This window comes from Podarcis muralis, chromosome 10 (genome assembly GCF_964188315.1).
Source record: "Podarcis muralis chromosome 10, rPodMur119.hap1.1, whole genome shotgun sequence".
NCBI classification, from domain to species: Eukaryota; Metazoa; Chordata; class Lepidosauria; order Squamata; family Lacertidae; genus Podarcis; species Podarcis muralis.
Window position 1 is genome coordinate 50,088,056 of NC_135664.1, and position 24,620 is coordinate 50,112,675.

The 24,620-nt window shown below is 42.8% G+C and overlaps 2 protein-coding genes across 11 annotated transcripts in view; both read right to left on the minus strand.

The window, feature by feature from the left end:
- TOM1 (target of myb1 membrane trafficking protein) overlaps window positions 1–2,510 on the minus strand; it is a 31,050-nt gene extending 28,540 nt beyond the window's left edge. For 3 of the 5 annotated variants that reach the window (XM_028745926.2, XM_028745927.2, XM_028745925.2), the window contains exon 1: window positions 2,353–2,510. In XM_028745926.2, the coding sequence (XP_028601759.2) occupies window positions 2,353–2,404 (52 nt within the window). In that variant the 5' untranslated portion in view covers window positions 2,405–2,510. Of the gene's footprint in view, window positions 1–1,532; window positions 1,554–1,760; window positions 1,785–2,352 lie in introns of those variants that run through there. The other 2 variants (XM_028745930.2, XM_028745928.2) reach the window with 2 other exon arrangements.
- A 1,808-nt stretch (window positions 2,511–4,318) lies between these two features.
- Window positions 4,319–24,620, minus strand: HMGXB4 (HMG-box containing 4). 6 transcript variants are annotated; one of them, XM_028745938.2, is made up of 11 exons: window positions 24,400–24,540; window positions 21,436–21,541; window positions 20,704–20,849; window positions 19,858–19,933; window positions 17,559–18,562; window positions 14,541–14,622; window positions 13,069–13,133; window positions 12,619–12,724; window positions 11,228–11,397; window positions 8,629–8,751; window positions 4,319–6,435 (listed from the first exon to the last, which is right to left on the minus strand). In XM_028745938.2, exons 2-11 carry the CDS (start codon window positions 21,464–21,466, stop codon window positions 6,391–6,393), a joined length of 1,848 nt encoding a protein of 615 aa, XP_028601771.2. In that variant the 5' UTR covers window positions 21,467–21,541; window positions 24,400–24,540; the 3' UTR covers window positions 4,319–6,390. The 6 variants fall into 6 exon arrangements, with proteins under 6 accessions (XP_028601771.2, XP_028601772.2, XP_028601774.2 ...); XM_028745939.2 differs by lacking the exon at window positions 24,400–24,540 and adding an exon at window positions 24,160–24,279; XM_028745941.2 differs by lacking the exon at window positions 24,400–24,540 and adding an exon at window positions 20,222–20,339 and having other exon boundaries at window positions 20,704–20,908.

Consider the following 24,620-nt stretch of genomic DNA (forward strand, 5'->3'; position numbering starts at 1 on the left):
CAGTTGTAAAACATGGATTTTAAAATCGGACTTTAACCCTAGCTATTCTCTGTGAAATGGCTCAGTGCTGATTACATTGTTGTAAACAATACATGTGCCTCCCTTGAAAGACGGCAAAGCTTTTAAGTTGGTTTTCAAACTACAGAATAGGGATTTTAGAAATATTACCTAGAAAGAAATATTTCAGTATTTCATTCAGTTTCAAATCACTTTTACTCAAATGATTTATCAGCCACTACTTCACAATAATCCTAATTGGATAGATTTAGTGTTCATTCAGTGTCTTATACATTGTTACTAGGAGATATTTTCTGAAGACACATTCTCAGTACAGTACAGTACAGTACAGCCAAATCAGAGTGTGCCATGGGAATGAAATAAGTAACTATGAAGAGAACTGTCATTTTATGCTAGCTCTTCCTCATGTTTCAACTTCTGAATCATCCTTTATTAATCAGTCACAAACCCATGACCAATAACCATTTAAAGGGATTAAGTCTATACTGGACAGAAAATGCACGATTTTAACCACGTAATATCTATATTGTCATCTTAACTTTTTTTTAAAAAATTAAAAATACAGTAATCTCCATGCACCATGGAAGCTTTAAGTGAACATAGCATTGTCAGAAGTGGATACGAATAACAGAACAGAGCATTTAATTTCTGCCAGCTTTAGTGCATCCTTAACTAATGAAACCTGGAGAAAATATACAGGATTAGGCATCCCACTCCACCCCACCTTTTTGGTGTGGGGTGCAGTGGCAGCCAAAATTGTGGCACCCCAAAGCTCTGTGCACAGTGCAACCAAACTGATCACATTTCCCTAAATCTGCCTCTGTGGTATTCCTGTTTGTGTAAAGTTTACAAGGAATCCCAAGGGATTTATCTGCCCTCAGCTTTATAATCACTTGTAGCACACCTCCTACAGATGCCACTGGATTGCCTCAGAAATAAAAATTTCCCTGCCTTCCAACTCAGAGCCAGTATCAGCGATAGTCATCTGCTAAACATCCTAGCAGGCCCGCCACCGGGATCCACCACTGGCTCTCTTTTTGTGGCTAGACAACCCAAAGTGTCAGGCAGCTGGGTCTCACTGCCATTTAAATTTCCCACAATACCCAGTGCAACACTGCCAGCTACCCAGTGCTGCTCCTGCCATCCCAGCACATCAACCCATAGATGAAGGGCCACAACCTGTGCCTACAGCCATGTACACAGTGCCAGATTTACATATAAGCTAAACAAGCTATAGCTTAAGGCCTCACTCTCTTGGGCCCCCCAAAAAATGTATAGGGGAAAAAACTGGATGTACATTTCCAAAAGATAAAACACAAATAAAATAAAACCTACATACCGCAACAGTGTTCTGTGTTGTGTATTACTTTGATAAAATACATATTTTGTTATGTGCAAATGGCTTTAGATACCTATTAGGTCCATAAATTACCATATAGCATATATTCAACACAAAAAACAGCGACAATTTGTTGTTGACAAAGGACAACTGGACATATAAAAGGCCCCATCACCTTCAGTAGCTTAGGGCCTCATCAAACCTAAATCCGGCCCTGGATGTACACATTTAGGAAAGAATATCAAGCCTGTTTCTCTGGAAAGGCGCTTCTCTCTATGTCTCTCCTCGGGACAACCATATGTAATCAGCAACTTTTAGGACTGGCTTTTGAGATCTCTAGGTCAAAGACCTGCTTGCCTGGAGTGCTGCACGGAGGTGCAAACAGAAGGCCAGAAAGCAGCACCTGTTTAAAGTGGCCTGCCAACAAATGCCGTTGCGACACCCGCAGCTTCCTCCACGCCTCTACACAGAGCCATAAGGTTGGCAGCCGAGGAGGACAGCGGGACTTTCCCCTCAGCCAGGTACTTTACAACCTCTCCATATTGTCCTTAGGCAGCCCCCTGCCCCCCCTCCCCTCGCTTTGGGAAGGTGGCCGGGGTGAGCAGCGATGAGGCTTTGGCTCCAGGGGGCGTGGCGCCCACTCGGAGCGGGGCGCGGCCCCTTTAAATGAGAAAACTTTTTATCTAGTGCGCGAGACTCCTCCCATCTCCCCCCCCCCTCACCACAAGCCCCGATTGGTTTAGGAGGGCAGCCCCGAGAACCCACCTCCTAGCTCGCTCCCCATTGGCTAGCACTCGTTGCCGATCAACATAATCCCGTCCTCCCATTGGCCCAGGTACCCTGAACCCCGCCTATTCACCTTAAAGGTAACCCCCCCCGCCTGAGGTAAGAACCTCGACGGGAGGGGGGAGGGAAGGGAAATACGCGCAAACGCCACAGAAGCGAATTTGCGGAGTTGGTAAAAGGAGGGCCGCGGCGAGGTCCGGCGTTCTTACCGATGCGCTGCCCCACGGGAGAGCTGAAAGGGTTGCCCAGGAGAAACTCCATCGCCGCTGCCGCACAGCTCAGAAGAGATCAGCTGACATGGCCCGCGAGAGCGCGTCACGTGACCACCTCGGGACCGAGAGAGGCGTGTCCGCGGACCTCCCTCCCACCGCCGCCCTCGTGACGTCAGCGCCCCGGAGCGTTCCAAGCTGAACTTCAAAGGCGATGTGGTTGGGGAGCTTTACGGAAGGGATGACTCAGCGAGCCAAGGGGAAGAGCCCGATCCCAAACATGCTCGCCAGGAGAGCAAGCCCTAATGAGTGTGGGACTTGCTTCTTTGCGAGCATGCTTGGGAGTAGAGGTTTTCAGCGGAGAGGTCGATTGGTTTATGACGTTGGCGGGTGACGTCACAGCGGATTGTTAACTGGGACACAAGCACGCCCACACTCTCTCCACCCCTGCCCTGTGGTCTAATACGTTCCTTAGGCAGTTGCTGCTTTTGAAATAGAAACGTGGCCAGTGCAGGTCTTTTGCAATAGTGCCTGCGGGTTTCATAGATCGTTGTGGCGCCTGCCAAACGAAAATGTTTTTCCTCCGTTACCATCCAGACTAAAGAAGCACAGGAGCATAAACCTCAGCAGCTGCTGAAACTGTAGCAAACTAGTTTGGAACTACTCTTGGATTAAGAACAGGATACAGATATGATTGCTCACTGGAAGGACAGATCCTGAAGCTGAGGCTCCAGTACTTTGGCCACCTCATGAGAAGAGAAGACTCCCTGGAAAAGACCCTGATGTTGGGAAAGATGGAGGGCACAAGGAGAAGGGGTCGAGATGGTTGGATAGTGTTCTCGAAGCTACCAACATGAGTTTGACCAAACTGCGGGAGGCAGTGGAAGACAGGAGTGTGTGGCGTGCTCTGGTCCATGGGGTCACGAAGAGTCGGACACGACTAAACAACAACAACACAGATATGATTGGGAAAGATGATGGGCTTCTTAGCCTGGTGCTGACTAAAATATAGTTGGAGAGGCAGGTTTGTCTGTTAACAGCAATTAAAAACACGCATAGAAATTTTAAACTGCTTCCAGCATTCTCGGTCACTAGAACTTCCTTTCAGAGTGTGTTTAAATCTTGCCTAACCACAAAAAACCTCACAAACAAAAGAATCACCCACAGGAATGTTCACTTGAAGAGTAAATGGTTTCCAGATTTGACAACATACAGTATATAGGTGAACCATTGTGTTCTTCAAATGAACACACTAGGATTCCTCATGGCTGTTTCATATCTAGGCACAGGACAGTATTTCAACCTGGGCAGCAGAGGAGGCACAAAGTCATTCAGAATCACAGAATTTGTAGAGTTGGAAAGGACCTTGAGGATCATTTAGTCCTACCCCCTGCAATGGTGGAATATGCTGCTGTCGCATACACGGATCAAACCTGCAACTTTGGCATTATTTTAAAATATTTATATGCCACCTTTCTGAGTAGCACTCTTCCTGTGTAGTTTCATATTAAATTTCAAAAATAGTAGCAATGAAAATGCGTAACATAAAACAAAATAGTACGGTAGTTCCAAAGAACCAGCAATTCATGAAGAACAGGTTAGGAAAAAAGGTCTCCTAGCCAGTGTTGCTTATGTAAAGACACCTTCTGACAAAGTCTTAAGAATTACACAGAAACCCAATTGCAATCAGTGAGTTAACACAGTGACTGTTACTGGTAAATCACACTGCTTGCTTTCAATCTAAAGAAAACTGGTGGAATGAGTGAAAGTAGAAAGATAGTTATGGACTATACTGAGGCATGTAAAAATTACCAAATAGAGAACATATATAGTTGTGAAGTGTGGGGGTTATGAACAGGGATGCTGTAAAACTGATTTTAAAAAAATAAGTAATTTGCCAAGACCAAACATCTCATAGATGAAATATCGGTGGTCATGAGGCATATGAAATTAATCAAGATTCAAGTTCCGATTTTTAAAAAAGTTTATATACATTAGCAAAACATTTATACAATGCAATCTGGACTAGATGGCAGGAAATAACAAATGTAAAAAAGTATGAGGGGTATATCCAAAGCTCTCCAGTACCAAATGTCACACAACACAGATTATACAAATGTTTACAAATTTTAAATAAAAATACATCAGTACATTTATCTTTTAAAAAGTCAAGTTTGCCATAGTGCAGATGGCAGAACTGCAGTAGAGCCCCTTCGACTGTTTGACTCAAAGCCAAATGTTACACGTCTCCTGTAGAAAGGAAGTTTCTGACAATTATCCAGGTTTAAAGTGATTGTGCCAGGATTCTCTTCAAAGCTCAAATGTTACTTGAGACACAAAAGGCTCTGTAAAAATCAAGACGTTAGCTCCCAGCACATGGGTTTGTTTACAGAATAGCACCTAATACAGCTAGCCTGTCCCCCTTGGGATTAACTAGGGAAAACTTGTGAAGAAAGTGAGAACCTTTTTATTAAAACGTTGCCAAGAAGTTTGGAAAAGGTGGGCAGAAATAGTTTTCATACACTGAGCCTGTGATCCTAAAGTGGGTGGAGCACGTGGAATGCAAAGGTGGTTCTTTTGCCATTGTCAATTCCCTACTGGGCTTGAGCCAGCTGGGCGGAATGTGGGTAGGGGCTTTTAAACCTTTTTAAACCCTAGGGGTCTGAAGACAGAGCATGGAATTTATTTATTTAATTTGCTAGTCCTGGAACAAAAATTATCCCACTGTCTGCCACTTTTCAATTTTCTAAATAACAAGTGGCAAGGGAACTTAGGGCAGAATATAAAGTTTTCAGTTTTTGTTTCCATCCACCATCCAAATCCCACCGCTACTATTTCCTTCATTGTCAGCCTATGCTTGAAAACGGCAGATAAAATGCAATTCTGGCAGGGTATCCAGGTAAAAACACATAGTTCTCGTTTTCCATACATGGTTGGTGGAGGGAATTTTTGCTTTCATTATAGCTATATACAGAAATATACAATATAAATTAATCTACTACAGATGCAGTATATGAAAATGTTAATACACATGTTAAAAATGCCACACTTCATCCTAGGTGTGAGAGAAGTGCTTCCTCAAAGAGGCACTCAAAGCGCTAAATCCTGTGACTGGGATAAAGGACCTGCCCTCTCATTGTCTTCCTCTCAGCTAAAAGCCCTTAAATTTCAGCTTAATCACTGCCTCTACAACACACATTTCAGCACCACGAGAGGAGGACCACGTCAGTTCACTGCTGGTGATAAGCAATTATAAATCAGTATGTGAACTGTAAGGGAGCTGGAGGAGCCCCGGCCCTCAATCTTTTATGGTGTTACCTTAGGTACTAGTTTTTGAAGGGTACTGGGGGTGGGGGTAGAGAGACAGCAGAGGGGAAGAGAAATTAGCTAAAATCAGGAGGAGTTGAAAGTAGGGCTTGTGGATCCTCCTCTTTAGAATATCCCAGCAGAGTTCTAAAATATCACAATCCATTGATTAGTTACAACCTGTGAAGAAGTGATGCGGGCTTTCACTAGGATTTACTACTTATCCATATTAAGAAGCCCTTGTTTCTCCTAAGAATTTGAGAATTCACTCACCACACCTGAATCTGTATTTAGCAACCTACTTACAACTGGAAGATTTAATGAGGATTCCTGGTGCCAGCACAAGCCCTCAGCAAAACACTATCCCCTCAACTTTCTTTCCCACCATTATTTTAACAACATGCAAGCCAACTCTTCAACCAAACTTGCTTGACTTTTCCAAGTAAAACAAAGTCATTAAAAAAGACCACCCCAACCATATTAAGGCTAATCTATCAAAATATTTCCCAACTCTAATTGTAGAGACATCCAATCTGAGACAAAACCGATTCCCACAAATTACGGTTGAAACTTTTCGTAAAATCAAGCAAAATAGTTATAATTCTATTTGATATATTACAGACAGAAAAACTCAAAGCCCTATACATTGTCCTCTGGAAGAATACCAGGATAGTGTATCTGTACACACTTCAGTTACTTGGCAGCACGTCACTTCCCATTATCCTTTTCCTGTCAGAGTCCAGGCATGATGTATGCAATGTTGTCCAATGTGTTTGACTGGAAAGGTGGCCGGGGGGGGGGGGGGGGGGGAGAGAGAGAGAGAGAGAGAGAGAGAGAGAGAGAGAGAGAGAGAAATGCATATTAAATTGAATCAGTATCTTATAAAAAAAACAAGCATGCCTTTGACATTAATGCAGCAGAACAAATGACTTAGGAAAAACCAAACACCTAAAGACATGACAAAGGTAGACAGTGTGCTTCCTTTTGAGATGCACAAAAGCCTGTCGATCTTTCAGAGGTACTGGGGAATATTTTCATTTGCCCTGGGCTTTGATAGCTGTCACTAAGCCAATAAAGAAATATTTCAGCACCAATGATTTTATGGCACCCAATTCTATAGAAGCCAGAGCCACAACATTTGGCTGGTCTTGGTAGCTGGACTAAAATCTATGGTCCTCAGGACTTACAGCACATGAGCAATAAGCTCCATGATGCTTGCAGGGGTTTACACCCAGGAAACTAGCCCTAAGATTGCAGTTAGGTCCTATCTAATTCACTTCTGAGTAGACAGTAAGACTGGGTCACTGACGGTGTGCTTTATCTTTGCTAATCATTGCCAAAATGGTCACCTTGCCCCCCCACCCCTGTGCCAAAGGCTTAATACTGAACACAGAGACTCAAAATGGCAAGACTCAGCCCTCTGTGGAACTGGAAAGGGGAACAGATATCTTCCTGTAGTTCTGTTGTAACCTCCAAAGCTCACTGCAAGTCTTAAGAGATGATCCCCACTGCTTCCTCAACTCCAAGCTGGAGAAGAAAGGAAAATGGAACATTCACCATGGTGAGCGAAACTGGACTGCACTGCTGCTCAGAATTAAGTTTTACTGATTTTCTGCTTTTTAGCACTGAATGTATTAGCTTGCTGCATTGTGCTTTAATTTTTAACATGGAAGATGCCTTGAGCATCCTAGAAAAGGCAGGATATGAATATTTAAAATAAATTCAAGACATGTTTTTATAAAATTGCAGTTCTTACATAACACAGCCGCCTGCTGGTAGAAAATATTAACAGCAGGTTGCAGGAGGAACAGTCTTTAATAAATGTTTCAGCTGCCTGGGACAAATGAAGCAACTCTCCACATAATTAGGTGTGCTCCACAGCCAATGTGCTGTGATGGTTAAAGGGTTAGTTTAGAATGGGGGAGACTTGGGTTCAATTCTCATTAGGTGAACTTGAGCCTGCCACCACCTCTCAGGCTAACCTATCCCACAGGGTTGATTTGATAAGGGGACGGGGTACCATCTATGTTGTCTTGCATTCATTGGAGAAAAAGTAGGATGCGGATGCCATATTGTTTTCTAAAATGCACTATCCTCTATTTATTTTTTTTACTTTACACAAGCTTTCTTTCAATAACAAAATCATTATTTATTTATATCCCCCCCCCCATGAGCTCAAGGTGGCGTACATAGTTTTGCCCCTTCTCATTTAATCATCACAACAACATCCCTGAGAATTATGTTAGGCTGAGAGACAGTGGCTAGAAAGGGCTCAGGTCCTTTCCAACTCTACATTTCTATGACTGGCCCAGGATCACCCAGTGAGGTGCAGAGCAGGGTTGGGATTTGAACCCTGGTCTCCTAAGTCCTAGTCCAGCAGTTTAACCACTACACCACACTGGTCCTCTAAAGATTCTATTCATATACAATGAATACAAAATCTGGTATGGAGTGTATATTGCATCATCTCACATACAAAAAAAGTGTGCTTTGAACACAGGGACTGAAGTGCAACAAGGAAGACATGCGGACACCACCAACAAATTAAATACAAACTGCATGTTCAACCCAGCAAATGGGTGCCTGTATCGCACCCTCCATATGTTGTAAAGAATACAACTTCCATTGTTACTGACCATTGACCATGCTTGCTAGGGCTGATGGGAGTTGGAGTCCAACAACAGCTCGAAGGCACCACACTGGCTACTCCAGGACTAAAAATACATGATTGTGCACAAGGGCAGATGGAAAATAAGACAACTTGAATCCTACTAAGTTCAATCAGCCTTTCCTTTCTATAAATTCCTTAAGCTGTGAGAGAAGAGGGTACTAACACAGGAGTATCCTACATATAAAGCAAAATGCTGAATGTGTGCTACAGTTATGGCAAAAACCATGCCTTTCATGGGCAGAGGGAAGCTGTAAGAAATAGTGTGAGACCTTGGCATTCCAAAACAACACAGAACTTACCAAAACGTGTTTGGGGCAGCCATTTAGTTCAGGGAGCTGGGACGTCAGGCATGCCAAAGGGCCTAGAGCACAAATGATTGAATCCAGGAGCACTGATAAACTTCCTGATACAGCTACCATACCCTGGAAAGGAAAAAAAGGAAGTAGTAGTAAGAGATTTGTCTTGATGTCAGTTTGTTATCTTTGTCTTAGGCCCAGCACAGATTCTCTCATTCTCATGGAGCTGGCAACCCTGATTTGCTTATTGAAGCGCTTGTCAGGAGCTCGTCCTACTCTCGAGTAGGACCCTGACAGAGACACATGCCCAACTGGCATGTTTTCTCCCTCCTGGTCAATCGTTCGGGAGCTTCAAAAGCTTTCTTCAGCCCGAACATCACAGCAACCGATGCCAACAGACACCAGCACTTAGGGATCTGCAGAGTCTGCGCAGTTCACGTGACAGACCTCTGCAACTCAGCATTTTGGCTAATCTACTTTATTTACACATAAACACACCCGGAGCACTGCAACATGGCTTCCTCTCTCTCTAGCATCAGACAGCAAAGAGGAAAAGAACAAAGGACAACAGTCCCACTTCATGGAACACAGTAACACAAACATCCTGTCTCCGTCACTTCCCACTCTGTGGAGTCAAAACATACACCGTCATGTGAAAGACAACAATCCCATGACTGCAATTATGGAGCAAGAATTCTAACAGCGCTCTTCCCTTAGCAAAGATGAAGCTCAAATGCAAGAATGAAGGAACAGAGATGGAAGATATACTTTCTCATTTTTGAAGTTATTTCTGGCCGCTTCTACTCAACACACCATGGCTGCAACCCTGCGCCCTATGTCTAAAGCACCAGGCAGAATGATAAATATGGGAGTGCAGCAGATGACAAAGCAGCTTTGCGCAAGATACCAGTAAGGTGCTCCCACCTTGTATTTCCTTACTGTGATGCTTAAATGTTTGATGTGCACTGTACCTGGAAGCTTCCATATAGTCATCATGACTACAAGCCACAAATTAATGGCTATATGAGGGGTTGGAAAGCCTTTCCAGCTCAAGGGTTTCATTCTGTTCAGTGTGGGGCAGGGGACACATTCTAGCAAAGGGCAGAACAATTAATGTCAATCTTATCTCTGTACAAGAGGCTGGTTTTTTTGAAACTCCCCTCAAGTGCCCATCCAGGCAAGCAAGCAAAAGTCCTTCTCAGAATCCAAGGACTCATTCCAGCCAGACAAAAACAAGGAAGAAGTCTATCAAGCAGGGCTGGTGAGAGGCATCGCCGGGGAAGAGGGTGTATGGCTGGGGAGAGTCCCAAGATTCACGGACAGGACTGGAGGGTTGCATTTGGCCCCTGGGCTTAAGCATCCACACCCCTGGGCTATGTTAAACTTCCATGTTCAGAGGCAATAGATCTCAGTTTCATATCCTAGCAGGGTTCCCCAAACTTGGGTATCCAGCTCTTTGTTTTTGGTCTGCAACTCCCACCATCCCTAGCTAGCAGGACCAGTGATGATGAGAATTGTAGTCCAAAAACTGCTAGAGACCTAACTTTGGCGAAACCCTGTCTTATACTAAGAAGATAAGAGGAGCCTGTTGAATCAGGCCATTCTGGTCTCTATTCAGCGCCCAACCACATACCCATGGGAAGCCCAGAAACAGAGCCTGACTATAGCAGAAGTAAGTCATATAAACAAAGTTGGAAACAGAAAAATCACCTGAAAGCAAAAAGTAAATAAAAAGAGAAATGTACTCAGGAATTGTATACCCAGACACGAAATGTAGTTAAACTAGTAAATGAGGGTAAAATCAATTTGGGTGGATTGTTACTTCATGCTACTTTACAATGCAAGAGCTTTTCACTCTTAATGGATTCATCATTTCAGGGCAAACTGTTTGGGTAGCTGCCAAAATCCCCATTTGGGCATTTTAATTTAATGTCATTAGCAGTAATGCAAGGCGTGTCATCTTGTTCTGCAGAGGCAGTCATCCCAGAATGATGCCATGAAATGGCTGCGGGTAGTTTGTATAATAGACTAATGTGATCAACAGTTTCCATCTAATCCCTCAAACACAGCAGTAGCCAAGCAAGAGCTGTGTCTTATATGTATTTTGGAAAACATTTATTCTGCTTTATATATATAAACCTTAGTTCAACCAAACATCTTGACATAGAATTGGAAACCATGAGGTTTTTTTTGATGATGGCAACTCAGGAATGAAGCTTGCTTAACCTGCAAAAGTGGAGTCTTGATACAGTGGTAACGCAATTCATTTTGGGGTGCCGTTTGCACCCCAAAAAGTCCATAAGTAGAGTGTTGCTACTGTGCGTGCGCTATAGAGTGCAGTTCGCTTCACGCGTGCTGCGAACCCGGAAGTAACCTGAAAAGCCGCAACGTGAAGCAAACGTAACATGAGGTAAGACTGTACACAAATAAGAGCCCTTGGAGTAAATAAAGTTTGTTCAATGTGGCACTGAATGCAGTATGCAGAACAGGCAAACTTGTTCAATTCAGTTTATTCCAATTATATCTGAACTTTGTGAATAAAATAGCTCTGTTGTTTAAAAATGAAATGACTACATTCGCGTGCAAAGGTTCCTGCACCTACCTCTGTCTCCTGTAGCCTGTGGCCAATAAGACTTAGAGATTCACCCAGTAATTGCAGATGTGCAGCTACATCTATGGGATCCGTTTCAGGAACTTTGACAGGTGATGCAGATAGCACTACAGTGCTAGATGGAGACTTCTTATGGGGTGAAAGTGCCCCTGTTAGAGAAGCTGAAAACAGAAAGTAAAACACTTATTTCTGCATTTTACATATTATGAAAACTCTGCATCAACTGCACAGTTTACATAGCCAAACTGTATGGCCATAGAAGTTTAGCCCACACTATTTCTTTAACTTACTTTATTTTTAATGCAGTTTTATTTATTTATGAATCATCTCTTACATTTGGCTCTAGCTGATTCACAAACATATCACAAAACAGCTAAAAAATAGTTTTCAAAACACTACAAAAAGCAAAAGATAGGTGTTCATTTTTTACTGTTTTAAACCTTTCCATCCAGAGACAGAAGCTTGTTGAAACAAAAATGTGTTCAACTGTTTTGCAGCTACAGTAGCAACAGCCTTAAGGAAACTGAGAATCAGTCTGTCCTTAATTATTCAGGTTTCACATTGTTGGCCTAATTTGTACAATCTATTGGGAATTTGCTCCAACAGCATTTGTTGAGCAGCTTTATATTCTGTACCATATACCACATGTGGAATAACTTTCCCCAGAAAAATCTTTTAAGTGCAGATCTTAGATTAACTCCTGAAAGCAAGCATAGTTTCATATGGCCTTACTTATAGGTTTGGAAGTCCTGTGGATACGCAGGTATGATTTTGATTAAACTGCATTCCTAAATATTTAAAGTCCTTAAAGTATTCCAAATTACAGTGGTACCTCTTTTAAGAACTTAATTCATTCTGGAGGGCCATTCTTAACCTGAAACCGTTCTTAACCTGAGGTACCACTTTAGCTAATGGGGCCTCCCGCTGCCGCTGTGCGATTTCTGTTCTCATCCTGGGGCAAAGTTCTTAACCCGAGGTACTACTTCTGGGTTAGCAGAGTTTGTAACCTGAAGTGTTTGTAACCTGAGGTACCACTGTAGTATTACTGTCTGTGTATGTGGCCTGGGCCTTTTATCAAGCAAATTAAGTTTTGTTTTAGCATAGATCAAAGGTAGAGGTTCTTTTTTTTCAAAATGAAAAGAATTCAAAATCTTAAAAGGGTCCCTCATACTAAGCATGGATGAAGATACAAAGGGCATGCCATCTGCATAAAGCAACATGGAGGCTCTGCCATCTAAAGCTGTGTGGGATAAATACTGAGGATCTTTGAAGATCCTGGATTACACACACACTCATAATGGACTAACAGACACCCTCGTCTTACACTTGAACAGCCTCATTTTAAGAATGGTATGTAAGAAACAGTGGAATATAGAGGTTACCTTTCAGTTTTGGTGCACCCTCTGATGAGGTTGCTTTCCTCTTCACTGTTGTAGCCTCTGCTTTATTCTGCTTGTGTTGCAAATACTGCGCCTTCTGCTTCCAAACCTGAAAAGAATAGGGAAAACAAAACTAGTGTTAAAAAAGGCAACATCAGCTGTCCAACCATACAGATGGAGCAATTGTAAAGCATGTCTGGCCGTGTGTGTGTGTGTGTGTGTGTGTGTGTGTGTGTGAGAGAGAGAGAGAGAGAGAGAGAGAGAGAGAGAGAGAGAGAGAGAGAGAATGAATCAATACCAAACATTTCCCATTTGCAAGCAGGGGTAGGTGATATGCAATACACAGATTTGGAAAGTAATAAATACAAGAACCATGGTGGCAGTATTCCAGGACCAAGTCAGCTTTCTGCCTACACACGTCATTTTCTGTACAAATGTTTATCAGATATTTACCAGCTTATCTTTCTCCGGAAGCTGCTTCCAAACTTCTGCCAGCTTTTTGCTCAGATCACCAAAATCTAACGGGAAATCAGAGAAAGTAAGCCATTCAGAGAAAAGCAGAGATTTTCTATGTACATTCAGTTAACTACTTGAACCGTTATAGGACTCATTGTTTACAATACACATGATGCTAAAATATCTCATTATTGCCTGTATACTTGGAAAAACAATCCATGGAACAGTTGCAAAAAAAATCACAGCGAGGAATTTGAGCAAGAACATAAGAAGAGCCCTGCTGGAACATACCAGAGACCTAGCTAGCCCACCTCTTTCCCCCACAGGGGCCAACTACATGCCTATGGAAAGCCCCCTAGGAGGACATAAGTGCAGCACCACTCCCACTTTTGTTCCCCAATAAACAATATTTAGAGGTATACTGATTCTGGAGGTATCACACAGCCATCATGAAAAGTAGCCTTATTCTCTATGAATTTGTCTAATCCCCTTTTTTAAAGCTCTCTTACATTAGTGGCTGGTCTAGTCCATCCCACACAATGTTGTAATGCATGTTACATGGTCAGGATTTGGGACAAAAAGTGGAAAGGAGCAGGAGCCAAGGAATTCAGAATTCTATGCTTGGGAGGATATGTGACAGCAGAATGGAAGGTAATTTCTACTGCTATGCATATATGTGGCATTTAATCCTGTCATCTACCTAGAGAAAAAATACTGTACGTCTGCCTACGCTCCGAGTATTCACAATTTAAATGTTAACATGTTTGTTCCTAGCAAGGGTGCTAATCATTTTTTGTTTATGACATAAGCCACAATTGCCCGTTTCTAACAGGGATCTGGAGGTCTGATATGGTTGTATTTCTTAAGTTTGAAAAAAAAAAACCTTCAGTCCCTTTACATGGGGTTCTGGAGAGGAGACACGTATGCTGATCTAGACTCCCCAAGCTCCAAAAGTCATGTGCACAGAGCCATCTTGAATCCTCTGAAAAAGCCTGAGTAAAGTACTTTTGAATGCCCTGCTTGATAATCACACCTTGACCAAGCAGTGAAGAATGGCATTTGCATTACAACTCTTAGTGCCATTTTTATTTCTGCTGCCACTTTAATACCAAAGAGACTGCCCAGAATGATTGGTTATATGCTTTCTGAAAAAGTGTATCGCTCAGATTCATAATGGGAACAGAGAGCCTTCGCTGGAGCAGGCAGAGTTCTTTCAAACATTTAAACATTTCTTCTCCGCAGCTTTCGTTTTGCAGTGGCCCAATGGGCAGGATCCAACATCATGCCTGTAAAGATGCCAGGCATTCCCCTACCTATCTCTCCCCTGCCTCTCCTTTCCAAAAGGTACCCCAATTCTCTGGAGCAGATTTGGGGGATATACAGGTGGGCTGCAGGGGGAAAGAGAGAAAGTGAAGTGCAGTGTGTCCACTTCTGGATTTCTCCCAAACCTTACCGGACACTTCTATTACCTATTCCTGGATGCTCAGCCACAATGTTCACACGATACTCTTTACAGAATACTTGGTAGGCAGACATGTTCTTCTTCTTTGGCTAATCAGGAAGCGGAAAAAGAAAGCAAGAAGTTTCTGTTGGAATATGTTGTAAAATATTCAAGCTCCTTTAGAAATCCCCAAAGAAAATAATCTCCTGGTGCATTCTCTTAGACAAGTTAGGAGTGGGTTAATTTCAAGCCGACTTTTTGTATGATGTATGTTATCTAGCTATTTATATTCATACTCAGTCCTTGAGGTCATTGCTGGAGACCTCTCTGAGTGGTAGTGCCAAATGAGACCCAGAGGATGGATATGAAAGGGAAGGTATTCTCTGTGGCAGCACTGCATCATCTTTCTCAGAAAGGCATGCCTGGTGCATACTTGGTAACCTTTTCAGTACCAGGCAAGTACTCTTTTATTTTCCCATGCTTTTTAATGGATTTTTAATCAGTAGATTGCTTAGTATCAAGGTTATTTATATCAAAAAGAAAAAAAGGTCAATGTAAGTCTGATTTAAATCAAGTTTCCTACTGATACTTCTTCCTATTTCCTAAACAATGGCGGGAATCTAACTATTAAAGCATGTTAATTTACAACTAAGCAATACCATTTGTTGTTACTATTTTTAATGTATTTTAAAAACTCATATATACATCATACAATTCATCATTTATCTCTTATCTTCAGACTTCCCAGTCCATCTCTGTCCATGGCATTCTAGGTAGTCTTTTGTCGGCTGCATATTCTATTATTCCACCCATTCCTTTAGTTAGTGTGTGTCTTCCTTTAATTAGTGTTATCTGCTGCTCATATGTTCATTCCTACTTGTAGGTTAAATTGACTATTATACCCTCTAAGATACTCTTCAAAGCACTTCCACCCATCTTATCTGTGACTCATCCTTATTTCTTAATTTCAGTTACTAATTTTGTGTATTCTATCAATTTATTCTGCCAAATTCCTTTTGTGAGTATCTCTTTCTTTCAATTTTTTTGGATATACTACTCTAGATGCGGCGGTCGTAAACAATACCATTTAAACCACTCTTTCTTTCTTACAACTAGGCCATGCATCACTTTGTTGCACTGTTCCTTCTCTACTGACAGCTAGAATGTATTTAACCCCTTCCCATATAGACCATCTTGGCTATGAGTCCTGGAAGACTTGCTCCCTGCCTTGCAGGCCTCTCTCTACCTGGCCTGGGAGGACAGGGCTGTGACTGACTTCTGCTACAAAAGCTGAGGCTGCTGAACAGAATCTTGGGCTGAGGCATTATTTAAGTGGTTTTGTGGGGGAGGGGTGTTGCTGTTAGTTTTTTGTATCTTTATTTTGTATCTTATGAGTTATGTGGAAATGGATCAATTTGGTTATGTACTTTTTGATGTCTTGTTTATTGTTTATGACTACTTTTGCTAGTAATTTTTTTATATGTTGTAAACCATAGCTTGAGTGTGGTTTAACTTTAGAAAGGCAGCATACAAGTAAAATAACTGATTGACTGATATTGGATCTTTCTTACAATAAGCCCCATAACAGTATACAAACAAAGTTAAGTATGGGGATATACTGCACAGTGGGCATTTTTGTTTTCTCTTCTTTCCAGTATGGATCTTCTCTGCTTCACTCTTACCTTGATAGGTTGATGTCTGAAAGGTACCGGGCAGACTACAGCAATTTATTTTCATTAGGTTAAATTGATATGCCTATGTTTGGCAGGTAGAGTATACATATTCATATTTCAGAAAGGATCCAATTGGTTTTTCATTTACATAAAAGCCTTTTTTCAAACTCAGTGTGGGCTATATCTCACTACATCATGACTTAGTATTATTAATTTCCATGGGTATACTCTGCATAACTTAGTTGGACACCATCCTGTATCTGGTAGAGACATTGATTGAACTTAGATATTTACTGTAGGGCCAGTGTTCGAAACTCCCATTGTTGCAGTTGCATTTTGCGACAGGGAATTTCATTAGCGCGAGCAGCTTCTGAGTTCTGGGCGCAGTACTGAGCCTAAGATTTCAGATTAAATCTGCAGAGTGGAAAGAAAGGAGGACCTTTTTCTGCCTCCCCACTTCCAGCTACTCTCTGAAGACCGGAGAAAAGACCCTCTTAAGAATATTAGGGCGATGGGCAGGGGAAGGACTAAACCATGTGAAAAATGGGCATAATATTTTAGTTGCAGTTCATTCATTTTCAGCTTTGTATTCTTGTTATTAAAAAAGCAAGCCTAGACATTCCATTGTTGCACTCATAACCTAGATTTAAGGTGCCATTTAGCTCATAGCTTTCATATCTGTTTCTAACACTGTGTAGGGCTATCATGCTTCTATCAGGCTTAATCATTATTAGTTGTTATTATTATTTAGTTATAGTTATTATTGAAGAGAAACAGAGTAGATATAATTTTAAAAAAATGCAGTGTAAACAAAAAACCCCTGATTTATTACAAATGTAGATTTTTATCCACACTGGTTTTTTGTGCATTTTGAGGTTTTGAGTTTAAAAGTTTCAATGCCTATTTGTATTTAACTTTTATTGATTTGTATCTGGTATGTTGTGTTTTAAACTGCTATTTTAAAGTTTCTTATTTTATTCTGCAATTGTTTTGCTATTCTCATTGTATTTTATCAATGTTTATATACATGACTCAAAGAGCTTCAGCTACTGGGCAGTACAGGGCTGCCATCAATGAATAAAATAGCTACTTCTACCGGCTACTTTTACCTAAATATTTCTAAAGCAGAAACCAATTTGTTTCAATGTTAAACACATTCGGGGGGGGGGGGGGGAGAGAAGTGTACTCCTTGAGAGTGTTTCTGCTTATCTGCAGTTCAGGAAGACAACAATCAATATAATTTATATATTTGGTTCCTATTTCTGAAGTTAACTAACTAAACTGGAAAAAACACTCTAGCGCCCTCTATTTTGGGAACATCAGTCCTCAGCATTTCTAATTACCCACTTGTGCTGCCACTTTTTCCTTTTTACCTTTTCTTTGTCCATTTTTTCAACCTTCTCCTTTTCTTCTTTCTTCTTCTTCTTCTCACTCTGGCCATCTGTATGGAAAACAGGTGGCGGTGGTGGAGGAGGAGGAGGGGCAGGAACGGCAAACTGAGCACTGGTTGGAGAGACTGGGAGTGGAGCTGTTACTTCTGCTACTGCCAGTGAAGAGGAAAGCCCAGAAAGCCCAGAACTCTTCTTGGACTTGGAATGCTTCTTTTCCTTGTGTTTCTCCTTGTCCTTCTTCTTTTTGCTCTTCTTTGATTTCTTCTTCTTCTTTATCTCCCGGTACGAATCGTCAATTACTAGCTCTCCAGCTTCCAGTTCACCTCCAGAGGAGGAACCTGATTCCGCTTGTGGTTCCAGGCTTGAAAGCTCAAATTCACTGCTTTGGCCTTCAGGGAAGAGGGGTGTGTCTGGGCTAAAGCTCTCAGCGGCTGGAGAGGGATGCGGCTCCTTCTCCAGTGGTTTGTGCTTCTTTCGGGATGATTTCGAAAAGCTGTGTGAATCATGACTTGGGAGAAATGATCCCTGTTCGTCCCGAGCTGACTTCTTAGAGGATTTCTTTGTGGCTGATGGATGTGGAAAGGGCTCCTCCGTTGTGCTTCCCCCCTTCTCCTTAGGTGAGAGGATGAGTTTCATCTTTAAGCCATCAGGTTCACGCAAGGTCAACATTTCAGTGTTCACATAGGGGGGCTTCACCTTTTTGGACTTGTGGAAAGTACTTTCATCCAAGGACAGGTCACTGCTACTGCCACTCAGTTTTTTCTTGTGGTGTTCCTTCTTGCCTTCTGAATGGCCAGAAGCAGAGAGTGAAGAATGAGATGACTTTTCAGATGCTTTCTTCGAGGACTTGGAGCTTGTGGCCAAAGGCGAGGTGATGGCCTTAAGCAGATCCATGGCAGTGTCAGCAGAGGATGGGCTTGTCACTACTTTTTTCCTCTTCTTTGCAGACGATTCCAAAGGCAGGGATAACTCAAATGAAGAAAGTTCTGAAAGAGTTCAGAGAAGAAGGATCAATGGAAGTATACTAAACAACAAACCCATCTTCACTTGCACACCATCATAACTTCATGGCCGGGTGAAGATATTCGGTCTTGAACTGCTAAGAGCTATCCTACAGTAAATCAATTTTGGTTTATAAATCAGTGAGGCCAATTGGTGAGGCTGAAATATAAGGACACATTGGTTTTTAAGAGGCTATTTTCTTTCTGGTGTACAGTGGTACCTCGCAAGATGAATGCCTCGCAAGACAAAAAACTCGCTAGACGAAAGGGTTTTTTGAGCTGCTTCGCAAGACGATTTTCCCTATGGGTTTGCATCGCAAGACGGAAATGTCTTGCAAGTTTGTTTCCTTTTTCTTAACACCGTTAATATAGTTGCGACTTGACTTCGAGGAGCAACTCATAGAACGCGGTGTAGTAGCCTTTTTTTGAGGTTTTTAAAGACTTTGGTGGTTTCTGAAGCTTTTCCAAAACTTTCCCGACACCGTGCTTCGCAAGACGAAAAAAATCGCAAGGCGACAAAACTCACGGAACGAATTAATTTCATCTTGCGAGGCACCACTGTATTCAGTAATGGTTGGCAGCTCTTACCTGACCTGTGAGTGGTGTCAGTGCAACGTTCTGGGAGAGGGGAGGTGGCAGTGATAAACAAACACACTGACAGCTGATCTTGCCTCTTCTCCTATTGGTAAGCCAGTGACACCTGTGATGGGAGGCCAGGCATGAAAGTCGACTTACAAATAAGATGGTGAGGCTTATTTGACAGCAACACAAAACCAAGCCTCGACCGAGCCCTGTGGAATACCCTGCCAATAGATTCAGCAGGCGCCTTCCGTTTCAACCTTTAAATGCCTGCTGAAAACCTTTCTATTCCACCAGGCTTATTCAAGCAATTCAGAATGCCTATTTCCATAACAGTTAGCTGATTGCTGACTTTTAAATTTTGTTGTTTATTGTATGGTTTTATATGTGACTGTTGTAAGCTACTCTGATGCTATTTATGAACAGTGGTATATAAATTTTTTATAAGTAAATGAAAATAAATTAGCTGTCAAAGTGACTATGCAATATATACAGCTGCCTCCCTTTCACTGATTGGCCTCTCTCTTATCTGGAAGCTCCCTTAGACTGGAAGCTTTGTGAAAAAAGACCTGGTCTCTCACTTCACCCCCAGGAAGCACAAAGCCTATTGGCAGAACCTTTGAAGTACAAATTGAACCTTAAAATCACCGCTCAACTTTTCTCCTTTGTCATATCCCTTCCTATGTTGCTTCCACTCTTACCTCTGTAATAGTACTCATTGGAGTGCTTCCTCTTCTTCTTATAAGCGTCTGTCCCCAGCAAGAAAATGTCACTTTCCTGCAAAAGAAGATAACAGCATTTTGGAAAGAAGAAAAAGAAGCAAGTAATGAAGGCATATACATATTCATTTCTAATGCAGATGATCATAGAAGTCACATTAGCTAACAAATATGCTCTCTATGGCATGGCATTTCTGTGCTTTGAAACAGAAGATGGTCTGAGTTGCCATGTGAATTTTAGAAATGATACTCTCAAGAGAAAGCAGAACTTCCCTGTTTAAGAGCGGAAAACAGCTTTTCCAAGCTGAAGATTTAGAAGAAGAAAAAGCAAAGCTCAAATAATCACCTCTAGACTAATAGGAGAGATTTCAGGTCAAAGGAAATGTTTTGAGGAAAAGCTGTCTGTGTTAACATCCCCAGGGAATTGAATGAGATAGATCACACCTCATTATTTTTCAGGCTACCTGCAGAATCAGGCAAAAAACAACCTATCAGTTTGCATCCTGCAACAATATAATGATGACCTATGCATCCAAAAGAATAATTTCTATTCTGTAATGATCATTCAATCTCTAATTCAAACAGCAGTTTAAGATGAGTGGATGATAAAAAGTTACATTCATCTCATCCTAGTTTTTAGAACTTTTATTGAACTTTCTAAAATAGGGAAATAGTATGACTTCTACATCTGTTTCTATAACCCCAAGAATCCTGTTCTCTCATTTCTCTTAATGTGGCATTTGCTACCAACAGAGCAGTTCAAATTGGGCTGGGAGAGGCAAAGTTGGACTGGCAAGCTTTTCCCATTCTCTTCTCAGACTCTCTCACCTTCAGCCTCTTCTGTGAATTCTTCCTGACCTGAGCAGCTATTTCCTCCTCTTCTCGAAGCAGGTCCTTGTAGGAACGTTTCTTTTCTCGCTGGGTTCTGCCAGCTACTAGTCCCACGCCATCAATTCGGTAGCTCTCTAAGCAGTCTGAAGGAGGAAACACTGGCGTGGTCAGAAATAATCAAGGCACGCTCTCACAACTGTCACTGTGGCCAAAGATAAAACACAATGCACAAGAGGAAGCAAGCAGTCACATACACACACATACAGACAATCTACTCACTACTGTAAAGCACTGCCCCAAACCTTTAGGGAAATGCTTTAGGCTGCCGTATCAAAGGCTTTAGTTTTATTGCTACTCTTGGGTTTCCCCCCCTTGGATAGCAAGAACTGAAAAGGCTTCTCAGCCAAATCAGGACCTAGGCATCAGTGTTGTGCTGTGTTGAAGGTCTGGATCCAGGCCCCAATCCAATTATAATTCTACGGAGCTGACAAGGGTTAGGAAGTGTTGCTTGTGGCCAAGCCTGATAAAAATTAATCAGCACTTTGGAGCTTGTGAGACTCATGTTTCAATCCAGGTACACTTAACTTTCTGAGTACAAGGGAGGGATCTGGAATGCTGCAGAAACCCAATCCATGCAGGACACTGGCTTTCTTTCCTAGTCTCTCACTCCACGGACTGGGGGAGTTGTACTTTCCTCGTAACACCTCTCAGATTATGAAACAATCCTACCTTCTTTTTTCTTGGAGTCATCATAAGCCATGGTGGTCCTGCAGGGGCCTGGGAATGTGTTGCCACGCCTGGGCTCCTTCCCCCGTTCCCGTCTACAGGACAAGGTCTAAGAAACAGAGAATGAGAATAACCCTCCCATAAAGTGGAATCATAATGCAGAAAGGGACTGAATGAAGATTTTCTTTTTAAAGAATGAAATGGGAAGCAGGAGGGTGAAGTGGTGTGCCTTCTCAGCAGTTTATCTTTATCCTCCAGACATTCCAGGGCTTGAAAAAAGATCCCAGATTCAGCAGGCAGTTTGGTTTAGCTGATTTTCATGTTAAAAGGCAGGAGAGGAATGTTTTTCAAGGTGAGAACCAAGCCTCTGTTCCACTAGTTTTAAACAGATTAACACCATGTGATCTTTTTCAATGAAACACAAGGACAGTGACCAAATAACTATATTGGGCTTTTGTATTGTTACAATATGTTCAGGGTGAGTACTGTATTGAATCCTGCATTTTTTAAAGGAAAGTGTGTAAGAGCCATGGAGGTGAGGGAATGAGAGTTTTATAATCTCTTATTCTAGGATAAAGTGAATTGACTGGAGAGAAGAATTTAATTTTTCAGTCCTGTGTGATGTTCAGTGATATCAAACTTTAGAAGCTAGTGATGGTGCAGCAATAGTAGGCATTAGTCCTATTATTCCCACAGGTGTTGTTCAGAGTACCAAACTAGGGAAGGAAAAGGGAAGGAAAAGGAGGAGAAAGAGAGAAGACTGAAAGAAGCAGTCCTTTTTCCAGGGCCTCTGCAGCATTTCCAGTCTCTGTCACCTCAGATGCTCAGGTTTTCCCCATCCTGCCTCAGGAAGGATACTGATGCAGGAAGTGGGGCACTATTTCTGTTCTTGAATAATGCTTTATCCCCCTTAAAATGACAGACATGCAATATCTCTCAAAGCATAGTTGTGCAGTTTTTATTTTGAGTCTCACAATAATTTAAAAAGATTCAGCTCCTGAATAAACATGATTTCCCCTGTATAAACTATTTGAATTTTGAATGCATTTATACACAGCTGTCATAAAAATGCCAAATTAAAGCATAGGCTCTTAAAAAGGGGGAGTTTTGACCTCCTTATAGTAATGTATTTTACAAATAATACAAAAATACAAGATGTTAACCAATGTCAGCTGTTAGAGATATTAATGTAAACTAGTGGGTTAAGTTCCTGAAGAATATTTCAACCTGTGAATGGAATATTTCATCTGATGAAGAAGACTTTGAAGAAAAGTTATCTGCATATTAGAATTCCCTCATTAATTGTTTATGATGCATTCATAACAAATTCACTAACAGAATAAAGGGAGCTCAGAAACCTTGCTTTTGCATATAAGCTAGAAAACAAGCCTCTGCTTCTTCATGTACCGTTCTTAAAGGTCAGGCCTCACACAGACAATCATACAATAAGCTGTAACTCAGCAGAATTGGTCCCTGTACAAAGCAGGGCTCCCTGGTTATAGGCAGAAAGGACTGAACGATTTACAGGATTGACAACTCAATTCTATGGACACTTATTTAGCAGTAGGTGGGCTTGAACAAAGTAGGAGTTACTTCTGAGTAAACACTTGGAGGAGGATGCTGCAAGTCCTGTAAAAATGGGTGTTCACAAGCAGCACTTGCAAGTTACCTCTCAAGTGATTTTAACAACCCCAGCAATTTAATTTTGTTACATCATGCAGCCACCTTTCATAGGAATACTTCTGAGGCTTCCAACTTGCCAGTAGTGGATAGGCTATCAAGCATTTAACTACAATAGTTATCAGCAACAGTTTTAAATGACATGGTGCCTGGAAGAGTGGTATACCACAAGCAGTATGGGAACAGTATCACCTATACCGTGAAGTCCACACAGGTGTTGGTTGTTTATGTGAAGAAAGGCACCCACCCATTACTCTACTGCAAGGGACTTACAAAGTCGCATGATTTTATAAGATCAGAAAAGGGCAACTTATGTTTCCAGCGTTATTCTCCTACTAACAGCTCTATTTGTTCCTATCTCTGGGTTAGCTCAGTTGGCAGAGCATGAGACTCTTAATCTCGGGGACACGGGTTCGAGCCCCAGTTGGGCAAAAGATTCCTGCACTGCAGGGCTGTTGGACTCTTGGTCCCTTCCAAGTCTACAATTCTACTAGCAAGCGTCTGCTAGAGTCAGCAAGGGCCAGCCTAATAGAGAGAATAGGTGGACACCCAAGCCCTTGTGGAGCACCACAGCCCCATGCGACAAGTCCTGGGCCAGCTCTTTACTCTTGACCTGGAGCCCAACCATGCCCCGCTGCTTCCTTCTGGCCGGGTCAATGTCTGCATTTCTCCCCCATTCAGCACCAGCCTGCCACCATCCCATTCATTCATTCATTCTGGGCATCCAATCGAAGCTCCACAAAGGCCACAGAGTTCGGAGCCCGGCAGCGGAGCACATTCCGGCTTGACACAAGTCACCGCAAAAGGATGCCAGAGATCCAGGAGCAACAGCACCCCTTTCGTCTGGGGAAATCAAATCAAATAGTTTTAAGAAGTAGGGAGGATCGTTTCCATCGCTCCCGACAAAGGACAATGCCTCGATTATGATCGCCCCAGTGGCCGGAAAACAGCAGCGGGCGGAGCCTGCGGGCCGCTGCACGGAGCAGCATCCGAACCCAGAGCTGGCAAGAGCAGCGGCCAAGCCCGCGTCGCCGGCCGCTTCCTCACCTGCGGCTGCTGCTGCTGCCCATTTCTGAACTGCACCTGGTCCAAGCGGCGCAGCGACGCCCTCTGTCGGCAAACCCCGCTCGCCCCCGGGCTGCCCAGGCGCCACGCCCACTGCGCATGCGCACCCGCCCCTCGAGGGGGTGGGGGCAAGGACCCCGCGCGACCCCTTTCCCGCCTCCTCAGTTTGAACCGGTCCCGGCCGTTGGCCGCCCTGTGGCCCCTCGCCCTTCGCGCGCTCACCCCAGGCGGGCTTCAGAAGCCTCCGGAACGGGGCGGAGGAATTTGTCGACGCAGCGAGTGGCGGCGGGCAGATAACGGAGCGACCTGCCCCCTCCCGGCAGAAGGTTGCCTTCCCTCCCCCGCGGCGGAAGGGGGTGGGGGAGCGGCCAGCCTCAGATCGCCTCGCCGCTTCGAGCGGCCGCCATCTTGGTGTGGGAAAGGGACGCCCGCCAGTTTCAGCC

Bases quoted from the DNA above. Each gene is read 5' to 3' on its own strand.
- HMGXB4 (XM_028745938.2), bottom strand. From the start codon at position 21,466: ATGGCTTATGATGACTCCAAGAAAAAAGAAG. The intron at 20,850-21,435 runs GTAGGATTGTTT...TTCCTCCTTCAG, and splicing joins TGACTCCAAGAAAAAAGAAG to ACTGCTTAGAGAGCTACCGA. The intron at 19,934-20,703 runs GTGAGAGAGTCT...CTTCTTTTGCAG, and splicing joins ATTCACAGAAGAGGCTGAAG to GAAAGTGACATTTTCTTGCT.